This window comes from Vanellus vanellus (genome assembly GCF_965231255.1).
Source record: "Vanellus vanellus genome assembly, chromosome: 4".
Classification (NCBI taxonomy): Eukaryota; Metazoa; Chordata; class Aves; order Charadriiformes; family Charadriidae; genus Vanellus; species Vanellus vanellus.
The window spans coordinates 32,789,495-32,811,835 of record NC_138909.1 but is presented as its reverse complement, the minus strand read 5'-3'; the positions used below and the strand labels follow the sequence as shown (position 1 = coordinate 32,811,835).

Here is a 22,341-nt window from a genome sequence, read left to right as displayed (position 1 = left end):
AATTTGAATTTAGTTCTATTCACTCTTTGATTCAATCAGACTGCCAATTTGTTACATGAAAGCATCTTGCTTGCTGTAATTACTTATTTCTTTTCTTTTTATGAATAGTGAGCACTACAGATTGTGAAAGCAATGAATTTTTCAAAAGAACCATACTGAAACATTTTATTAGGAGAACTGTTAATTGTCTGTTTATTGGAATCACTGGAGTGCTGTGTGAAAGTAGCAACTAAGCAATAAGTAAATAAAAAAAACCTCTATTATCCAAAAAGTTAATGGTTTCATCACCAGGACTATGTACAGTGGCTCAGTCTTCTTGGTTAAATTTGTGTCTGTAACTCATTTTGTATTTGAAATGAAAAGTTTCTCAGTAAGTTATTCATAGCTGAGTTGTAGATCCAGTGGTAAAATTTCATGCTTGCCTGAAATTAAAAGGAAAAATTGTCTTAATAATGGGAGCGACATGAGGCTAGCCACTATGGTTGATGTGCTAATATGCTGTTAAAAAAAAAAAAAAAAGAGAGAATTAATTTGTTGCTATGATAAATTGTTAATTTGAAAGCAAGACGGATTATAGCAGTTCCATAATTAACTGTAAATGCTTCACCCCAAGGACTTTGTTTAGCACAGTAACTGATTGAATAGGAAGGATTAAATAACTGCAAGTAAATCAACAGGTCTTAAACAGCTTGTGCCCGAACCTCTGTTCTTCCTATGTCTCCCAAGCATTGCCATGGTACGTCGGTAATTAATGTCCTCAGAAGGAGAAGGTGTACTCTTGATTTATTTTGTGAGATCTAAACGGGTATATTGATACTCTTCTGGGCTCTGACGTGCAACTTCCCACAATCCATGAGCTAAAGAGTTTGCTTATTGAATTCAAAGTTCACATCCAGCTTCAAATCTCATCGAGAAATTGTTCACAGGGAATACCATATTCTATCTGGGGGCTTAACTTCAGGGTGATTGTGGTCACTGTAGGAATGCTGCCTTTTTCACTGTAGCACTTACAGGTGATCTACTTTAAATATAGTAAGTGTCCATGATTTGGGGGGGGGGGGGGGGGGGGATACTGTACCATCATCTGTCTCAATGCATATTGCACTGCAGGCATTTGGTGCTTTCAGTGAAACGGGATAAACCATGAAAAAGCACAATCCTAATAAAATAAGACATGGCCACATGGGGTTGTGTATGCCTGGGACTGATTTTTATTTATTTATTTAAAAATAAGCTTGGTAGAGGCTAACTTTTCTTTGTCAGTATTTGCTACGTGCTTTACCTGACTTAACTACAGAGCTAGAGATGCTTTAAGAAATTAATTCATTGTAGTCCCCTCTGTCCTTAGTCATTTGCATCGGTATTCATCAATGAAGAAGAGACACAGTTAACACAAGGAAGGTGAGTTTCTCTGTGGGAAAAGTGAGTTTCTCAGCGTGGGAAAATATCACTGTCGCAAAAGCAAGGGCAGATGAGAGCCCTTCACATGGAAACTCTTATTCTTTCAAAATTATTTGGGAAAGTCTTTTTTAAGTGTCTATAGATGATTATATTCAGAGACACCTTCTCTTCATTCCCATGAGCAAGTTGTGCTTCTGCCCTAATAAATCCCTAATATCATCCTGTTATTCTGGGAATGAAACGATAGCGCTGGCATAGCATCGACTGACTGAAAACAGTCAGCTTCCACTGCATGAAGCAGGGTGAAAGGTCCGGAGGCTGTAGATAAAGGTTTGTTCCCACCTTTAAGATTGAGGCAGCAAATAGACCTTTAGGGAAGTATTTCCTCGCACCTAGTTTCCACAATATAATATAGGTATTAAAAATATATAAAATCTTATCTCATTTTAACTGTGCACATTAAAATCTAGGTGTCGCAGCTCAGCAAGTATAAATTGGCAGAGGTGTGCTGACGTAGCTCTCTTTTTGGGGGCCAGAAGCTCAGATGGCAAAACTTTAGCTTATTGGACTTACATTACAGCACAGAACTGTGGTAAAAAGAGGTCACTTGTTTAAATGAACATTACACAGCAGTTTTCCAGGTTATGTAAGGACAAAGGCTGAATCAATTAATATTGGCTTCATTATCTCACTAGCCAACATAGATCCTTCACTGCTAAGTCATGGACAGTCATAAATAAGTCACATAAAATACTATAAGCTCCTTTTACTAGGTTTTTCTGTGCTGTCATGGAAACAATATAATTTGTTTTAGTGTGAATAAAAGCTTCTTAATATTATCTTTCTACAGGATCTAAGTTGGGACCAAATTTAATATGGCCACATATCCCTTTTCTGTTGTTTTTATATTGTCATTTTGAGCAAAGAGGAAGGTAGAGGGTTGAAAAAGAAGGTGCAGACTTCAGATTTGTGTTCCCTTCCTGAGACTGAAACACGATGCAAAGCGAGCCAAGTAGGTGTAAACTGCAAATGGTTCTTTTCTGTCTGAGGTTTTTTGTTGTCTGAGGCTCACTGCTCTGCAATTCAATATCCAGAGAATTTCCCTGATGTTTCCTTCCCTTTAGGAGACTGTCATTTTTGCTTTATTTCATAGGTCACATTTTTAACATCAGATATACTTTTTTGGAGGTATTCTTTCATAGCTGCAGTAAGTGGCACTGACTGTAGCTACTGAGTAATAATATTTCAATAGTGCTTATACAGAACAGGTATCGGGGGGTTATTAGTGTGTACGTTTAATCCAGAGGCAGTGTGATGACTCTGTGTTCATTTTCTTCCTCATCCTTTTTCTTATGGCTTCCTTCAGGTTTCCTCTATGCTTACACAGCAGATATAGTAAAATACCAGTTAATTAATGTGTCTGAGGTTATAAAGGAAGCTTTCCAGACTAAAATATAGAAAAATTCATTACAATTGCATCAACGTTGGTCACTTTATTATCTGATTTAGTACTTTTGTAGGTGGATTCATACTAGCACGAACACACACTCTGACATGGACAGCCCTCAGGCAGTGTTTGCTCAGCATTAATAAGGCTTGAATGCTGTTTAAGTGCTCCCTAGCACCCAGCATCTCAGCTGCCACAGCGCCGGGGAACTGGATACTACTTTTGCTAGTGTGAATATAGCTGAGAATGCTCCCGCTTTGCTCATGTAGCTGAGGCAATACCTTCTTTCTTGATTTTTCAAAGCCTGAGACTAGTTTCAGAAAATTCAGTCTTTTTGTTTCTACCTCACCGTTATTATGATTTATTTGTAGTAATGTGCTTTCCAGCTGAGTCTAGGACCAGAATCCCATCGAGGACAAAATTATATTAATTTATAAATTTAATGAAAACCATTCCCCGTTCCGTTACATTCCATGTAACTGTCGCCGCAAACTTCACAATTGTTCCTTTCAATATTATCTACCCCCGGAAAGGAAAGTACAGCCATACATCCTCCCTCCTCTTCCCATTTATATGTGCCCTCATCGGTAAGGGGATAATGTGAGAGAATGCAAAGTGAGCAGAGGGGAACTAGCAACTCCGCTTAGAGCCTTTTGGAGTGTCTCGGCAATGAATTGTGACAGTTGTAAGCGGTGTAAAGCCCAAGTTCCATGTGAAAGAGCACCCACAGCTCATATGCAGGGGTGCGGTGCACGTTGACCATGCCTGCGTATCGGCAAAGCACTGCCCTCTCTCAAGCGCAACAGGTGGGAACTTGTTGCACAGAAAATATAGGCTTGTTCAGCATGTGAAAGCATGGTGTGACACCTGCCTGTGGTTGCCACTTGTCCCTAGGACCAGAGGAAGAGCAAGAAAAAAAAAAAAAATAAAAAACCAAAAAAAACCCCACCCAAAACAACAACAACGAAAAACCCAAAAAAAAAAAAACAACCCAACCCACATTCTCAATAATTTTACTTGTAGGGACTTTAAGTTAGAGGTCTGATTAACCAAGCCTAATGTTTTCAGTGTCTCCGTCTCCCTGAATAAGTATGCACGTGCAAAAAATATATACCAAAAAAACACCATAGGGTTTCCAGAAGCATACATCCACAGACTGAACAAAGCCTCAGAGATTTCCAAAGGAGGCAGTCTGTGCATTTTTCTTCAACTAGGTGATGCCAAGTAAATTTGTATTTCGGGTGCCCTTTAAACAAGCGAACCGTGGCTGTGGGGAGCCGTGGTGCGTGTATGAGCGGATACTACAAATGGAGTGGGTCCTGGCATGTAATGAAAAGTCTGCTGCCTCCGAAAAGAGGTTTCATGCTTACAGCATGAAATATTCCGACATGTCAATGCTTATTTTAGTTGTATTAGGTGAAGGAGTATGACCTTTCATTCCTTTCCATGTATGCCTCCTTGTGCGGAACCAAAGCAAGAGTTCCTGTCATGATACCTTTAATTCTAGCTACTCTCAGATCAAGTCTGATTTTGGGGTTGGGAGATACAGTACTGCATATTTAATTCTGAGGTTTTTGTTGCATTTGTCCTCAAAGTAAAGGTAAAAATTATCATCCTTTCTTTAAAAATGTCAAAGTATAATCATAAGAACAGTGATACCTTCTCCAGCAAGAAGTTATCTCATTTGTTTCAGTTATTGCTCAGTCACGTGCCAGGATGCCATTTGTAGACATCATATAAGTACAGAACAATAGTGATAAAAATATCTTTTATTGCAATAAATATATATAAAAAAGTCATCTATTGGCTATTGAAACGTACGTTCGGGAAGATTCATATTTTGACAGAAATACGGTACTGCACTGCTTTTATCTTTTGCCCAGGGGAGAGTGAAATAGATACACAATAAGCAATTTTGATGGCCTCTTTTCCATTTTGGAGACATGTTATGGTGTGCAGAGGGTCATGGATCAGTTTGAAACTTTTCAGTAGAAGAAATTTTCTGTGATGTTTGTGAAGAAAAATTTCTGTGTTCCAGAATCCTGGAAAATGCCTGGTTTTGGGTAATAAATTTAGGGGCTGGATTATAACTCATGTAAAGGACATTTTCACATGTACAAAGATACACGTTTCTGATCTCTCAGAAAAAGCTGACAGCATATGGGACAAGACACGGTAGGCGAAGCAAATAGGAATAAATGTGCAGTGCATGCGTATATGCATGCATGAATCGTGTGTAGGACAATAGGAAAATAAGCTTGTTTTGTTTAGTCAGCATGTTATGTTTTCAGATAGGTGTATTTTGTAGCCTGTGTTGCGAGCATCAGACGTAAAGAAGCAGTAAAGAAGGCTTTTAATGTGTTTCCAGGATGCCCGTGCAGAAAATGATCTGAACTTGAATTTCTCGTGATTCTTTAGAGCTTTTGTCTTTCTCACCGAGCTTTAATCTGTACCTGTCTCTCAGGAACTTTATTGCATATCTATAGAAAGTCTCTCCCTTTCCCTTCTCTAAGTTTCTGGTCGACAGCAGAAGAGATTTTTACTTATATTTTTTTCTCTTTTTTCTTTATTATAATAATTCTCTTGATTCCTCTAGAAAAGTGCTTAGTGTGCAGGTAAGAAAAAGTGCTATAAAAAGATGCAGTACGAAGGCACTGCCTATCCAAGTGCCAAGAATTGAGAGCAAATGTGTCACAGCTTCCCCCGCTGCTCTTGCTGTGACAGCCGGGGAGAAGGCCTCTTGCTCAGTAGGGGGCCAGCAGCCAAAAAGGCTGAAAAAACAGGAGGGGAAGACCCAGAAAAAGCAATAAAACACCCAGCAGAGGCTCTGCTGGTGCAGTTTTTCTCTGAAGTCTTTCGTCTCTTCCTGGTGGTGCTTCAGTGTTGGAGATAAAATGTGGTGTTGGCAGATGAGAAAGCGTGGTGACTCCAGGCAGAGGTCTGAGGCTGGTGGGGACACAACTGCCCGTCGTCAGAGGAGGCAGTGCCATACATGAAGTACAGAGGGAATACAGCGTGCTCCTAAAAGCAACTATAGAAACGCGTTCGGTTGCAGTTAGTTAGCAGTGTCTGAGCAGATATGTTTAGTTGCACGGCAGAACGCAGTGATCCAGTGATCACGGTCCCTTCTGGCTCGCAGGCGAGGTTCCTGGACAGGGAAGGGATGGGGGACGTGGGGAGGATTTTTCCCCATCCTGTCCCTGACGTAGCTTTGGGAAACGGCTCAGGCAATCGTCTGACATTTGATGCAGCTCTACTGGGCTGTGCCAGGCTGTCTGCCTTGGGTAAGTTGGGATTTAATTGGACTTGAAATGGGCCATAATTATGCACGCACATTCAGAATTTTGCTTAGGTGAACAGCAAACTTCACTATAATTTATTTCTTCACGACAGATTTCTTAGTCCCTGCATAATATACCAAATAATGACCTTCCTAGATCATTGTATTTTTTTTTTCTTTCTGCCTTTCTTCCTTTTTCTTTATTTTTATTCTTCTGACCGGCTCAGCGTTGCACTCAGTGTACTTGGAGGCCCACAGAGGACTTCTGATGTACTTGCTCCCAGCTGAAAATACAGCCTTATAGCCAACTTGTTTTCCCTATCAATCAGTCTGGAGAGAATAGTGTTCTATCTTGTTGATCATTCTTGTGTAAAGCTCATGTATCACTTCAAGGATTGTCTGGCTATTGGGTCTGTCAGTTTGCTTCTATCACCGTCCAAAAGCAAAGACCATGTGCCCATAATATTAATAGTCGGAACGGGTGAGATATATTACTGCTCTGGTTCAGGTTAGTCAAAAAGGATGATTGAAAGAACGCAACGAAAATGCAGTGCTTAAAGGTAAAAAGATGTTTGACAGTACCTGTGGGGAAAAAGAAATGTGATTTCTAGAAAAATTATGACATTCTGTAATGTGCCTTTCATAATTTACATCAAGGTACCTGTGCCGGTGTAATCTATTATACATATGAATTATTCTCCTCACATGAGTAATTTCATCAACTGAGTAATTACACTGACTTTAGAGGGACTGTTTCCATAAGTATGACTCAAGTTACTGATGTTTATTGATCTAAACTCAAAAAAAGCAATTAAAAATTATGGGTTTAGCTTCTTTTCCATGAAAAAATACAGTTGGAATCCGAGCTTAGACTAGAATGGTCTTTGCTACTACTTCTTGCAAAAGCTGTAAAGGCCTTCATTTTTCTTTATAACTCATTTTGCTAAGGCTATTGTCACTTTCACAAACTTAAAATGCAGAACTAATTGTATTTTTAACAAAATGCATGCTGTTTTTCCTTTTCTGGAATGCTCAAATCCTCTTAAAGTTCTCCTACTCTTTTTACTTTTCTCCATCGAAGCTTTCCAATTTATTTTTAAAAGATGATAGCAAGGATCTAATTTAAGCTTCTTTGTTCAGTAAGCCAAAAGAAATGGGCAACTGTTCCACAATGAAAATTCAAGTAACTATTCCTAGCAACTTAATCCCTGTAAATTATTAAGGAACTATACAGAATGGCTCAAATTACACTGTGTATGTTAAATGTTGATAGTTTTCTGTTTTTCTTACGATTACAAGCATTGCCTGTCCTACAATACCTCTGCGTTTTGTTTTTAATACCCTAAAACAGGAGTGTTTTAGAATATCTACCCATACTTGATGGCTAGAAAGTTTCATCTGCTTCTTTAAATGAACACGTGTTGGTCAGTTCTGCTATTCTTTCGCTGGTCAAGTACTTTTCAATCTGGTAGGGTCCATCCCATATTAGAGCTGAGGTGATGTCCCAGTTGCAGCTGTATTTCAGGTGTGTCTGAGCCTGCAACTCTGGCATGTTTGTACCCCCAACGTCTGTCCTTCAAAAAAATAGATGCTCCTTTGACGCTTTAGACCTATGTGCAATTACTGTGTGGAAATAGCTTTTAAACCAACATCAAACAACGATGAAAAAATGTACATATTTTCTTTCTTCTTGGGGCTTAAATATATTTTAAGCTGTATCAGTTTCTGCTGAGTTGTTGTGCTTCTGTTTGCTTAACCATAAGCAGCTATGGGAACATGGTAATAGACAGAGTACTTTGTGGTCACCTTGAATATTATTTTGTTAATAAATTTCTATTATATATATGAAGGATTTCAGATCTAAGGTATGCAAACAGATTTATGGGCAGCAGTTTTTTGGGGAAGAAGCTGAAGCTGAACTGTGTTGCATGGTCGATGTTAGGACAGACATTACCATGTTATGATAATAGTAAAAATCTTTAAATTATGGCTTAGGTTCATGTAGTTGGCTGACTGAAAGTAGGATAACAGCAGAATTTCCCAAAATGTAGGGGTACTTTATCAGGAAAATTTAGAACCATTATGAAAAGGGTTGATGTTTTGATCCATGTCCTGTCTAAGACTCAGTGAATCCTTGTGCAGATCTTCTGGGCTTGCAATGCCTTTGGACTGTTAGGAAGAGTGATCCATTTTATTCATCTGCGGTGAAGCACAGAAACCAACATGGCTGATAGGCTTTGCATTTGATAGTGCAATTTGGTGATCAGAATATTTTCAATACGTTTAGGATAGATTTTGTCTTGGTATGTGTGCTTTTGAGAGGATTTTTTTCATAGGGAGCTTCAAGCCTGCGGCCAGTTAGAACTCTATTAAACTACTCTTGATTCTTGAACTCCTATTAGCAGATGTCGTGGTTTAGGCCAAATCCACCACTGGGAAAGCAAAATGCTTTCAGCCCGCATACTTGGAGAGGAGCTGAATGCTCAGTTTATGCGCAAGTCAGAAATGCGGGCTATCTCGCTTGAACCTCTGCCACCGTTGTTCTCTACAGATATGTGAAATGACAGGAGAGGCACCACCATAATGCTGAAAAGCAAAATGAGCTGATGGCTTCAGTGATATTTTGTCACTTGAACGGTGACCTTTGTTAATAACACCTCTGATAGGAAAATGAAATACTTTCCATTTCAGTAATGTTAATCTGATGCTTCGCAACAAATGCTTTTAAGGTGGACAGTGCAGAAGAAGAAAGAGCAGTACCATTATATTCTGTAGTGTATGATGTTTAACATTTTCCCCGTTACACAGTCGGACTAGATCTTAAGTTTGCTAACAGATGCAAAAGGAGTTGTAACCACATTTCCGTATCACTAATAAAATACAAAACATACTGCCAGCCTAATCGGGGCTGGATTTTCAAGGCATTCAACTTACATTTAAAACCCTGAATGGCATGGGCAAATTTTCAAAAGTACTCCGTATCCTGCAGCCCCTGTTGAAGAAAACTTATGGACACTGAGCAATTCAGAAGATCTGGCCCTAAAATATTCCCTTGATACTCTTGGAAAAAAAAAGTGAACTAAGCTTTGCATTTTCAGTTTGAAGATATAAATTCAATCTATATGTTTAATAGTCCTACTTACATTGTTTCAAACCTTGAAAAACAACAGCACCCACACCTAATATCAGAAAACAATCAACCAAAATCAGCCAAGCTGACTATTTTAAATTTAATTGGTATTTTTATGGTTTTTATTAATTTGTGTTGCTGGTACCCGGGGTGGACAGGAAGCTTTTTACAGAAATTGGTTGCTATTAAAAAAAACTGGTGTTTTGTCTTTGTTTTTTTTCTTTGCTTGCTTTTAAACAGTGGCAGTCTAAAAGTATTTGTTCACACTACCAAATAGCTTTCTGAATCAGTGACCCTGTTCTTGTATTGCTGTTCTTCACTTCCTTCCCTCAAGTTCTTCCTCAAACCCCATGTTTTTCTCCCTCTTTCTGACAGTGGTTTCCATCCTAATTAACTGTTCTTCTTCCCATTTAAACTCATGTAATGCAAGAGTAACTACACAGCAATCTGTAGAATTACTCAGGTATAAAATCAGATATGGATGAGAAGGGCAAGGTTATTTAAAAATACTCCCCTTACATGATTCCTTTACAAGTTTTATTTGAATCAATGTCCTTTTGCTGAGTGCAGTCAACCCATACTAATGCACACTGGGAAGGAATCTTGTGCCTCACAAGCCTATTTTCTTCAGCCTTAACTGTTCACTGCCTTACCAAAGTGATAACTTTATCTGGTTAATTGTGATTCCCAATTAGAAACGTTATGTATATGTTTCCATATTTGCAACAGGTTTAAAGAGATTGTAAATATGAATTTCTCTATTTTTATATGAGCTACCCAAAGACCACATGTTGAAATTACGACAGATACCATTTTATCATCTGTATTTTTTCCTGCAGACTCCAAAGCTCTCTTCGCTAGCAGCCTAATTACCTAAAGCGTACGTTAAGAATGATCCATTGTCAAACTGATGTTCCTTTTTCCTCTACAAGTTAAAGCCTAGAGTTAATGGCTGTTTGTCTGAGCTTCTCATGTCACGTTAACAGATGGAAAGGTTTCTTCATATCAGTAAGGTTTGGCATAAACCCGCCGCTACCTGTTAAGTCTGCAAAGGTTTAAAAGTAGGAATTGAACTTTTCCTTCTGCTTAGAAAAATAACTTCTGTTGGCAGATAGAATAATTTTAAATCTATGAAAAAGCTTCGTTAATCCCCAGCTTTCCCTGTAGTGGAGAAATTCTGGCCTTGGTGAAGTTGGTTACAAAGATGTCAAAATCAGCAAGGCAATTATTTTCCCTCTATTGGAGGACTTGTCAATCTGGAGCATAGTCACTCAAAGAGTAGCTCCTGAATGTGTTCAAGTGTGGGAGATGGTAAGGTGTTTAAAACAAACAACACAGTTGGGAGAAAGTCTCTGATTCCAGCACTTAATCCATACAGAGGAGGAAATTTTGAGACTAGCATAGATTTAGGCTTCTTATGTTTAATTCATCACTTTAAAAGGTGATGACAACCACTTTGACTCAAAGCCCACATTCAACCCAAATACTCAGGTTTTCCACTTCTAAATGGAATACAGCTTTAAAAAAAAAAAAAGGTAACAGAGAAAGAACAAGAGGCATCTTCAGGCATCAATTTAGAACTATCCCTATGAACAAAATATAGTTATGTATAAAAGAGGTTATAAGTTCTTAAGAAAGGAAGGTACCGGCAATTGTACAATAGTAATTAATTTGAATTTCTGAATTTACATGAGGGTTTGAATCATTTTGTTAATTTAAAATAAGCAGTTTTTAGGTGGGAGGTACAGTATTGTTCATTGAGAATACTATTCTACTTTCTAGCAGTTGTCTTCCAGTGCAGGTAGCATAACGTGCTCGTGGTTTCGAGTTACAGCCAAGTGGTTTCAGAATGGATCTGTGGTGTGGTTGTTGGCTTTGGTTTGGTTTTGGGGTTTTTTTGTTTGTTTTCTTTTATTATTTTTTTTTCCAGAGGGGATATTACAAACACTTTTCATGAGCATAATCAGAATGTAAATCAAAACTTAAATTTGGAAATAGCAAAACAGACTGTAAGAATAAAATAATCCTGAAAATGAAAGATGCTTAAATTATTTCTAGGTATTGTTTTAAACCTATAGTCTACAGCCTGACCTCAGAGGAGGATGCATGTGTTTAGATTCCTATAAAATAAATACATTATTAGCTTTTCTCAATGATGAAGGAAATGAAAAATTTTATATGGCCATTTCTACCAGACAGAATGCGTTTTCATTTTGTATTCTCCATACAAGATCATACAAGTATTAATGCTGCGTTTATTTACTTTTATTGAGCATTTAACTGTTGACTTGTTTTCCTTAGCATGGGGCTGATTTCTCTACTTGAGCTACCTCCGTCTCTTAAAATCTTAGGGCAAGGAAGATGAAATCTTCCCTGGAGCTTGACTTGTTTCAAATATAATTAGTATGGCAAGCCAAGTCCATATAAAGCTAATTATTTCGTGGAATAACCCAATTCGTTTAGTTTAGAAGTATCGTCTTTTGAAATAAATCTTAAAAAAGGGAAAACTGATCAAGTACTTCAACTACTACTTTCTTTTTCAAAATGAAGCCATGTCAGCCATCTCACCTGTCCTTAGGAGGAAACTAGAAGATGTCTTTCCCCTCCCAAGTGCTGTAGAAGCTTGCTTTTTAATCTTTGGTAACTAGATGACTAGTGGCCTAGAGATTTCTCTGTCAGGTTTCGCCAAATGTGTTCTTTTTTTGTTTAGAAGAAACTTGAGGGAAAGGAATCCCAGAAAGAGGCAATGCTCCATAAGAATAAAAAGAAGTATTGCCACGTGTGGGTGTTTTCCCTCTCAAGAGTGGAAATGGGTAGAGATTAAAATTAGATTCCAAAAATATTGCCTTTGGTGAAGGGAGATTTTTATGAGCTTTAGTTTCTGGTGTGCAAGAATGAGCTTTATAAATCAGCAACTGATTTCCCTACTGAGAAGCTCAAAGGCGAAGAGCAGAGACACAGAAAAGGTCTTGCTGTGGCACCAGCAGGAAGAAATGGTACAGATAGCATGATAAAATACTGGTGGTTTAATGAACTAGCAGCTAGAATAAAAAAAAAAGAAGCCGGGGGGGTGTGAAGAACTTGGGGCAAGCTCAGGATTTCCATGCTCAAGTCCTGCGGTATTTAAGATAGTACAACATACTAAATAGTACAACTCCATGCATTCACCGTTCCAAACTTCAGATCAGTTAAGGTAACCTTTATCACTTAACTTTCTTAGTACTACCTGTACAATAGCTATTTAATAGTCTTTAACTTTCATATTTTGCTTTGCATACCACTGCTTGAGAAGCCATGTGTACTACAGGAGGCTGCTCTAGGTGCCCAAACTACTCAAGTCACATCTCTTCAGTTAAGGGAAATGTTAAGAAATGACCTCTGATTTCTATTCGTTTGGTGATTGTTTTCTGGGTTGGGGTTGTCGGTTGTTTGGTTTTGGGGGGGGGTTTTGAGGGGGGGGGGGGGGGGGGGGGGGAGAGCAGTGGCTTCCTGTCTCTCATGTGTACAGCAAGCCTGGTTTTTATCATGTCTCAGTGATCAGAAAATTGATATATCCCTGAGAGGGAAAATTAGGTCAAGGCTTATATTCATCTATAAACCGGCAGTGGTGACTTCAAGAGGTTGCTCTACAAACGCAGGCAGCAAATCTGGTGTTATTGGACAAAGGCAATTAACCAGTCTTCCAGCTGGAAGAGTATGCAGTTCAGATTACAAGACCACATAAATGGGACATATTGTAGACAGAGGATGTTTGGAAGAGGTTAGCAGGGAGTTTGTGTCCCAGTTCAACTCTTAGGGAAAACCAACTTTCTAAATCACTGTCTAAATTATTTCCGTACCAGCCAGTTCCAAAACAAGGGATTATGCAATGCCATCTGCTCTTCTGTGAAAAGTCAAATGGAAAACGTGGTTTACTCAGTGGTGGTCCAGCAGAAAGAGATTCACAGTCACTACCACAGCTCCTAGTGGAGCAGAAACTTATCAGGAAGGCCAGCTCTAGTTGGAGACGTTCTTCTTAAACATTTTGAAAAATAAATCATGGCATCTGGGTGGCTCCTAGAGCACGTAGAGCAGTCCCAACTGTAGCATGGGTAAAGCTGGAGTCCAGGAGCTCTCACCTATATTTCAAACAGAAGATACTACATGGAGAAGATGGCTAGATTCTGTATGAATCATTTCATACATGCATCACTACTACCCATTAGATGTGTGCAAGACTTGTCTGAATTGTTGCATATGTGCGGAGGTGAATTTTGAAGATTCAGAACAGTTTACCTGGGTTTCCTTTGCAAGGGTTCTGATCTGTATCATGTAGTTTTGGCCCACACCTGTGGGCCCATATCTATAAGGAAGAAGAAATGTAGAAAACTTTTTATGTCATTTTCCATTACATTACATGCTCTTTTTGTTGGGAAGCTATTTTGCTTTCTTGCTTGTTATTGCACATGTGAAAGGCTTGCATGCTGGCACTACTACCACTTTATTTGCTTTAGATTGTCTTGCATTTAGCCGATTTGAAGGTTTGAGCGTGAACAATAGAAATAGTTGTGATAAATTGTCAGGCTCTTCCAAAGATTCAGAAGTTCTGGAGTTACTGCCAATGACAGATGGTTTGTCCTTGCTCATCACTTGTCTTCTTGACAGTGTTTTTCTGCTCTCTGCAAAATCTCCCTTGGTGTGTAGTTGAATTCTTTAAAAAAAGAAAATTATTTTTTGCTTCATCCGTGTTCTTGCTCATCGATTCAGTAGCATCCATGTTTGACTAAGTGGAACACCTTCCTCATGAAGCAGAAGTTTGATTTATTTTAATAGGTTGTTAGGAGAACTGCTGGAGTTTGACATGAACACATTTCTAAAGTTACAAAGATGTTAAGAATGATCTTTTATATCTATTGCTGTCGATTTCTATGACTGTGTATGAATGGCACTGCGTACTCGACGGGCTGTATCTTTCGCTGCAGGATTTATACAACTGATGACACAATGTTTTCAAATACTCCGTTGTGAACTCTCAGTCTGAGCAGTGGTTGAGTGGGTAGAGAGTGAATTTCTTTTTCGTTTTTTCCGCAATTTCATGAAATCTATTTCAGAACTGGCCTGCCAACTTGCTGCTTTGATTCTTAGTACTGGAGAATTATGTGATATGGCATTAAAAATTTAGATGAAAAAAACGCTGAATTCAGAAAAATTGTTCTTTGAAATAGTTGGCTATGATGGCTGTCCTGTGCTTGTTTTCTGAGACCAATTTAGTTGGGTAAGGCAGGAATGTGTGAGTTTCTATGGTGTTAGACTGCCAGGACGCAGCTCCGCAGTTCATACCAGAGTTCATCTCATTATGTATGTTCCTGCACAGTGGAAGTACTCAATGACAGAGCAGAAATGCCATCTCAACACCACAAAGTGCCTTTTTTTTTAGTCTTGTTTCAAGTATTTACCCTTTCAGTAAATAAATACAGTCTAAACTGCACAACAGCTGATAGGGAATTTATCTTTTAGCTGCTGCTAGTATGATTCATCATGGTGAAGAAAGTAAAATATATGCAGAAGCACAAAAGGAACCATCTCGGGTTAGACCAAAGACTGTTTCAGTGTCTTGTTTCCAAAGGTGGCCATAAGCGAATGCCGGAGGGAGCTGTAAGAACAGAGTAGGCATATATGGTACCGTCTCCTAATACTCTCACAGCTAGCAGCTGTGTTTAGCCTGAGAGAGCTTTCTGCATTGAGTATAGCTTTGCGTGTTTAGTAACCCACAGCTGAATTCTTGTACGATTTCCCCTAGAGGAAGTGTGAAAAGAGGATTTGTCAAATATGTGTATGGTTTTCTTTGTTTTGGAAAGGGTCAACTCTCCTCCATTTAATATCTGTGTAGGATTTTGGAGTTTGGCCCTCATTGTGAATGCACACGCCGTTTTAGCTTAAGAGGTGAGCTGCATAAACAATACATTCACCTGCCTTCTGTCTTGTATGGAAATTTCCAATCTGTCCCTTGCCTTTCCGGGGTGCACAGCGCTGCTTCCTGTCACAGAGCCAGCAGAACCGGCCAATGGATCTCAAACTTACATTGTATTCAAATGCTTGGGGTCTTGAAGCCCCTACCTCCTACACGCCCCCATCAAATTGTTTTATTGCTTCTAATATACAGGATACCAGATTTCTTTTTCCTTGCTGCCCTTACACCTTTGCAAGCATTATTTTGTACATTCGTTATTCCCTGGCACAGAACACAAGTTCACGCCAGCTCGCTTGATACGCACGCAGATGTGAATTTCAACCAGAAAAAGATCATCGCTCAGCTGAAAAATACATGCTTTAGCTTTCTGAACAGACTAGTCATAGAAACCTTCTACACAACTGCATTGTATACTTCTGTTGAAACTGTGTTCTATGTCCTTTTAGGTTACGATCAATTTTAAGCAGAACCAGCCATGCTCTTTTGTTGGTTGTTTGTGTTTGTTGTTGTTTTTTTTTTTTTTACTTTAATCTTATTTGTTATCGTCCCTTCCAAGTGAAAATGCAGTGGCTTTTTTAAGTAAACAAAACATCAAACTCAGTAGATAGACAAGGGCGTTGGGGAACATTGTGTCATGGCTGTAAAGGCTTGCTGTATCCAAGTAATGACTGTTTTACTGATGGATAATTGGATCTAGGTTGTGTTGCTTCTTGCTTTAGTTTTTTTTTTTTTAATTTATTTTTTACTGATTTAATATAATCTCAAACTTGTAAACCTGTGCTTAATAACTGCTGATCGAGAGAATCTTCTGACTGTGAGATTATGCATATGATTACTGTTAGTGTTTGAAGAAAACTTTAGGGTTGAACAACTTTCTCCTTCAGGTATCAGAACTGAAGTTTTACATTGTATTATATTTATTTATTTTCTGTAAAACAGTGGATGTGCCTGTACATTCTTCTACACTGAAATATGTAAGCAAGACAATATTTGGAAAGTATAGTAAGGTTATTAATGACTATTATAATTGTGTAGTGTTCTGCAATTCATATAGACAAAGTCAGAATGTGCACTGCCCAACTTAAAAGTCAATTAAATGGACAATATAGGCCATATTGAGAGAAGAGATGTTCAAGGTGAGGGACTGAGATACAGCATCCTGATCATGCTAAAATAGAAAGCTCTTTTGTGAGTGATATCAGCAGGACTAGGATTTCAACAAGTAAGACCGAGTCACCCAAAGATGAAAAGATGGCCTTGAAATCCCACTCTGACGCTGAGTCCCCATTTTGATGTAAGTCTATGTTTCCTCAAATAAAACCAAAAGTTAAAAAAAAATATCTAGCCACTTTCTTAAGGCATCGTAAGTCATCTTTTGAATAAACCGCTGTCAATACTAGAACAAGCTTTGGGTGGAAGGGCTAAGGAAAATGCCAAAAAGCAGCTTCTGGCAGACTGAAAGAGAAAGTGACTTCTTAAATCAGGGGCTATTCGTAGCCCATCTAAACTTAGAATGTATTAGACTGAGTGTCTCTGAGTACATTACAAATTCAAGTCAATTTGACATAAGCTTTTTAAAAATGGCTTTAATATTAAGTAGAGTCATGAATGCCTAAACTTTAATGGATAAAACATGATCTTTCTGCTGAGGAGTTTCAGCTGTAACTAAAAAATGGATGCATTTTGTCTTATTATTTGCATGTTGTGAATAAATCTCACAGGTAGCCAGAGCTGTTTGAAATAATAAGAGTGACTTGTGAGACCAGTAAGTCTCTTCCATAGTCTGCCTTAAGTGGTCTCTGAGCTGTAAATAATAAAAACAGTGACAGTTAGAACCACGCTCTGTTGAAAAGGCCTTTTCTAATTGAATTTTGAGAGCCTGGGCAAAGTAGATACACAGTACCAAGTATTTATAAAGAAATTAAATTAACTGAAACCAAAGTTTTAATGGAAGATAAAGTGCATTAAAATCTGATCAGCCAAAGCTTCAGGCGCGAAGAAGTGATCAACCCCACTTTTACTGGGTTATTAGAAACTGAGCAGAAAATGTGAATTTTCATTTTGTGGATTCCTTCATTCTGAAGTTCTGGTTGACTGCCATTTTGAAGCAGAGAAAGAGCTTAGGAGCCCTTTGTGGAACATAATCATCATTGTCATTCCGCTAACAGCACTGGGAGCCTTGACTCCCATGGCATCCCTCTGGCAGGTTGCCTCAGAGCCACAGGAGCCTCAGGAGACTTTATCTTGACCAGAGTAGTTAGGGCAGGGCAGACATTCCCAGCGGGACTTCCTGGAGCCAGAAGTTAGGAAGGACAATGTTGCCAGGAACCTGATAGAAACCAGAAAGTATGTCAGATGTGTGGCTTAATTTTTTTTTTTTTTTTTAAATTCTGCTTGCTTTCAACAGAAATGTATGTAGATTGGCTAGCAGAATTGTTTCTGCTTCAGTAACATGTTGATTAGGTTTGTCTTATGGAAAATTGAAGTGGCATTTCTTACGTTGTAAATGGCATAAACTTTCTATGCTTGGGAACTCCATATAAGGAGCAAATTTTCCCTTGAGAAATTTGTTACTATTCTGTCCATTCTTAACCTTTCTCTGTTCCTGGATGTGTTTGTCTTCCAACTGGTTTGATATGAGAAATGTGTGCTCCAGTTCAAGCACCCTGTCTGGGCCTGTTGTGATGCATCCCCTCACTTAGTTATTCCTTTTCTATCCTGTTCCTTTATATGTGCCATGTGGATACCTACTGTGGAGAATGCAAGAAAATGTCAAAGCAGCACAAAAAAATATACTGTTGTCACCACAGAGAAAGAGTAGTGAGTCTAAATTCCGTGTAAAGTGAGGACCATGATTCCTACTGCTAATAATATTGGTGTTTTCCAGGAGCACATTAGCAGCTATGGCTTTCATTTCCCCTCATTTCTTATTGGTGCTGTGAGAGTGTCAAATAAGAAGTTAGTTCATATACTGCTGCTTTTGCTTTTTTTTTTTTTTCCAGTCTCTCCAGATCAGAATTTTCAATCTTGCCTATCATTCTAGTCAATAAGCAGTGAACCCAATTCTAATGGCCTTTGAATTAATAACGAAGGTTATCAGTATGGGGTCTTTTGCTGCTTTTAAGATTTGTGGCCAGTTAAATTGTTCTCCTTTGGACATGGCTCAGTATAAATTGCAATCATCCTTGGCAACCATTATTTGTGTTGGTCATCATCATAAACCCAAACATGACTGCTGTGCAGTGGTCCAAGTAATAACAGCACAGTGCTAGTCGTCTCCTTGAACGTTAAAACTTTGTAAGTTACAAGCCTTTTTGGTTTTGTCTTTTTTTTTTTTTTTTCCTCTGGGATTCAATGCAGTTTTAAGTATCCAGTAGTTTTGAATTGTGAATCAAGATTAGCGTGGTGAATTGTACAAATAAAACGGGATTAATTTGGTTTTAAAAACTTCATCTTTGTAATTTCAGTTTGTTGATTCAATTTCATTTAGAAAAAAGTGTAAAAGATTCCAGACTTTTCTGTAGTTTGTTTCTGGCCTCCCTCCTGTTGATGATTTTTTTTCTAGCTAGTGAAAGCAGACCAAATGTATGTTTTTCCCTCTTTGTTTCCAGTGTGAAGGTGAATCAAACGTGACTCACCACAAAAGCGTAGTGGGTTCGAGGAGGAGAAAAAATAGGGCTGAGTGAAAGATGAGTTAGGAAGTACATTTTCAGTCCAGCACAGAGGCAGCTCCTGGAATAATTTTCAGCAAAGGAGAGGAGAAGATGTGTGGGTGGGAGGAGGATTAGAGGCCTTCTGTGTGTGAAGCCTGGGACAGGCCATCAGTCATCATCCCTGTGACAGCCCTCTTTCTCAAGAGAACCCTTCCCTCCCCGCTCTTTGCATTTCTATGAACCCCAACGTTTGTGGTGTGGGATTTTTTGGTTTGGGTTTCTTTTGTTGTTTGTTTTTTTAATTCACAAGCTTCCAGGGTAAGGGTACACTGGAAAGGCCTTAGAGGCAGGAGCTACAGAAATCTGACAGGAGTTACTCGATATTCATTTTATGCCTTCCTCTCTGTTGCACCCTCTCAATGCACAATATTACAGCAAAAATGATTTCATTTTCTCCTCAGTCAACTGAAACATATTCTTTCCTGTGATGCTGGCAATGAAATGTATTTTCCAAGCTTAATTAGCAAGTCAAACAATAACACAAATGCTTCTGCAGAATTTTGCTAAAGGTTCTCTATCCTCAGTTGAATAACAAAGGTCTTTGAGAGCATGTGCTTCGGTTTTTGTCATTTGCAGAGAGCATCCATTTAATTTTTTTTCTAGCTTTCACAAGCAAGCTGACTGATAGCTGGTTTGTTCTCTATTTCAGGTCGTGGAGACTAATTTGGTTGCTTTTGACTGTCACTGGATCATTATAAATGAGGTAACTGTCAAGTGAATATTGTTGTGAACCATGAATCCTGTTTTCAGACTTACTGACAATGTTCATGCTGCTCTTGACTTTGCCAACAGGAAGCAGTAGCTATGACAAAGTTCAGGCATGCTGGGGGATGTTGCTTAATAAAAATGGAATGACAAATTCTTGGACTTTGCTGTTTTGTCTTGCCTATTTTAAACAGAAGTCCTTGAATGAATAAATGGAAAATAAAATGAAAAAAAAAAAAACACTTCTGAGTATCTCGAGATTTCGCGTTTGACTTGAGCAGACTGTTTTTAGAGCTTCTTTTTAAGTTCTTTTATGTAATCTTTTGTCATGGAGTGCTCATGTTTCATTTATATTTTAATGTTTTTTTGTTAATAATAAAAGTAATAATAATAAAATCCCATCTTTCCCTTAAGAAATCCCCTATAATTGTCATGGTCAATACCCAAACCTATGGCTATTAGTGGGAGGCTTTTTGGTGGACTGCTCGATCAGGTCATATACGAACGTTCCTGAAGAGAAAAAAGAAATAAAGTTAAATTGAGATCCTATTTTTAAACTGTGAAATAGGTTCTTCCATGCTTGCTTGTCAGCTAAAATATGACAAGTCAATATGTGAAGTAGCTTTGCATATGAAACATTGAACAATGCAATTGTTCTTAGATTTGATGACATTCAGATTTTTCTTTTGTTTTATGAAAAGCAATTTAGGTCCAGAACAGCTGAATTCCTTGGGGAGGTAACTGCCCTAACGTGTAGATCATGAGATGCCTGTGTGTTCTCAGCATAAAAGATTGCTTGGAGATACTGCGTGTAAATTCCAGGTCTACTCTCCGGGATCTACTGTGCACTTCTGTTTTCATACTTCATTACTAGATTTTGATTATTACGGTGTGCTAATAGTGAGGTAATTTAATCCAAAGTATTTTTTTTCAAGGTTTTAGTAAGGTATAACAATGCAGTGGGATTGTACTTTTGGCCTACTTATTTAAACCAGTGGATTTTTAGCTGGTTTTCCCTGGAGAAAGTTATGCCTCAGAAAGTGCTGTGAAGAAACCCAGGTCCAGCAGAAATTATTGGTCTGGGCTCTGCGTTGTTCCTGACGTGTGTGTTTCCCAGCACTGAATGGAGCCCCGCTGGTTGAGAACCCACCTTTAAGACACAGGCAGTCATGTGAACAACATACGTGTTTTCTTTTTCCTTTCAGATTAAACTAGAATTCGCTTGTAGTGAGTGGAATCTTGAAGTAGAGTGTGCAACTCTACTCTTTAGAGTTAACAAATTGTTTCCAAAAAAGCATTAACTAAAACTAAAGCAGTTCACCATTAACCTGTCTATTAATAGACTAGACAACAAATTCTCAGGCAGAGTCCAGATATTGGCTTGCTGTTCAAGTTAAAGACACTGCCACTGGTTTTTCATTTTAAATGTTATTTGAATTGAAAAGTCCAAAAGAAAGTACTTGCTTTTAGCTGTGTCAGCTCCTCCACCCTCAAAAAGCAAAATAAAACTGAGGTTCCATTCCTAGCATACATGCTTTCTCTTTGCTTTTTATTCAGAAATTAGTGTCTCTGTGGAAAAAAAAAAAAAAAAAATCTGCTTTCTGAGCATTGTTATTTGCACATTGCAGCAGATTAAACAGCAGAGCGATTGAAGTGATTACCACTCTAAACGGCCTTCTCCACTCCAAAACTCTTTCTCTGGGCTGTGGTCCCAATAGCTAGGAGAACAGAATGATGTATGCAGAGAAACGTATGTCGTCCCTTCTTAGTTTTATAATTTTGTATGTGAAACGGGTGAAAGCCACAATTAAGTTCATTCTGACAAATTGTGCTGTAAACCGTAGTCATTAAAATCTCTGGATGTCTTTCAGTCATTCCTGCTGGTGGTTTTAAAGAAGGTGAACATGTTTAATAATATCTCGGCTTAATCTGCTTCTGGACCTAAATCCATATTCCCATTTAAGTAACTTACTTTCAATCTCTGTTTGTTTCAAAATGCTAATAATCTCAATATTTTGAGGACACTAAAATCAAATTAGCAATAAATAAGATTTCTAGATAAAGTTATGGAAAGAATCATATTTTGCCCTATTTTTCCTTATGACTATGTTCAAATTACAACGGGAATGTAAATATTTCTTGAATGATGAATGTTGCATAACGTTACTTGCTTATTGCAACCTTTTACCCATTCAGTAAAAAGATCACAATGTCTCTACTTCAGCAGTGCAAGAGTGGAAAGGCAGTGATTTATGGGCCCCTTACCGTGTGGTATATAAAATACCTATCTTCACATCCAAGTCCATTCGCTATGGTTGTCCATTAGCTGTTGATGACCACAGTACTTCCATATGACTGTGAAATGATCTGAGAGCTCTGCCCATTTTGTTGCTTACATAAATCTTTTGTGACATCTTAGACAATTTACGCATCTGTGTTTGTGTGCCTGTATTGGCTAAATTGGACTGTCAACTAAGTAACAGTAACACTGCTTCTCTGGCCTCCTAATTTGAAATTCTAAGATGATCTATTACAGTGAAAATGCATTGTTTTGCAAAATCCACATATGATTCAAATAATTCCTTGCATTGAGATACCAAAATAAGCTGGAATTGTCTTTCCTTTTCCATCACTGTGCCAAGTATAGTAATACGAAAGGAAATATTACCTTCAATTTTGTGATCAGGAATCTGCTTAGGTTTGTGAGGTAACATC

The 22,341-nt window shown here is 38.3% G+C and overlaps 1 protein-coding gene across 2 annotated transcripts in view; it reads left to right on the top strand.

Moving 5' to 3' along the window:
- The window catches only part of GRID2 (glutamate ionotropic receptor delta type subunit 2), a gene marked incomplete at both ends in the record, with an annotated part of 746,220 nt that overhangs the window by 478,920 nt on the left and 244,959 nt on the right, over nt 1–22,341 (top strand). For both annotated transcript variants that reach the window (XM_082482247.1, XM_082482246.1), the window contains one exon: nt 19,571–19,624. In XM_082482247.1, the coding sequence (XP_082338373.1) occupies nt 19,571–19,624 (54 nt within the window). The remainder of the gene's footprint in view (nt 1–19,570; nt 19,625–22,341) is intronic.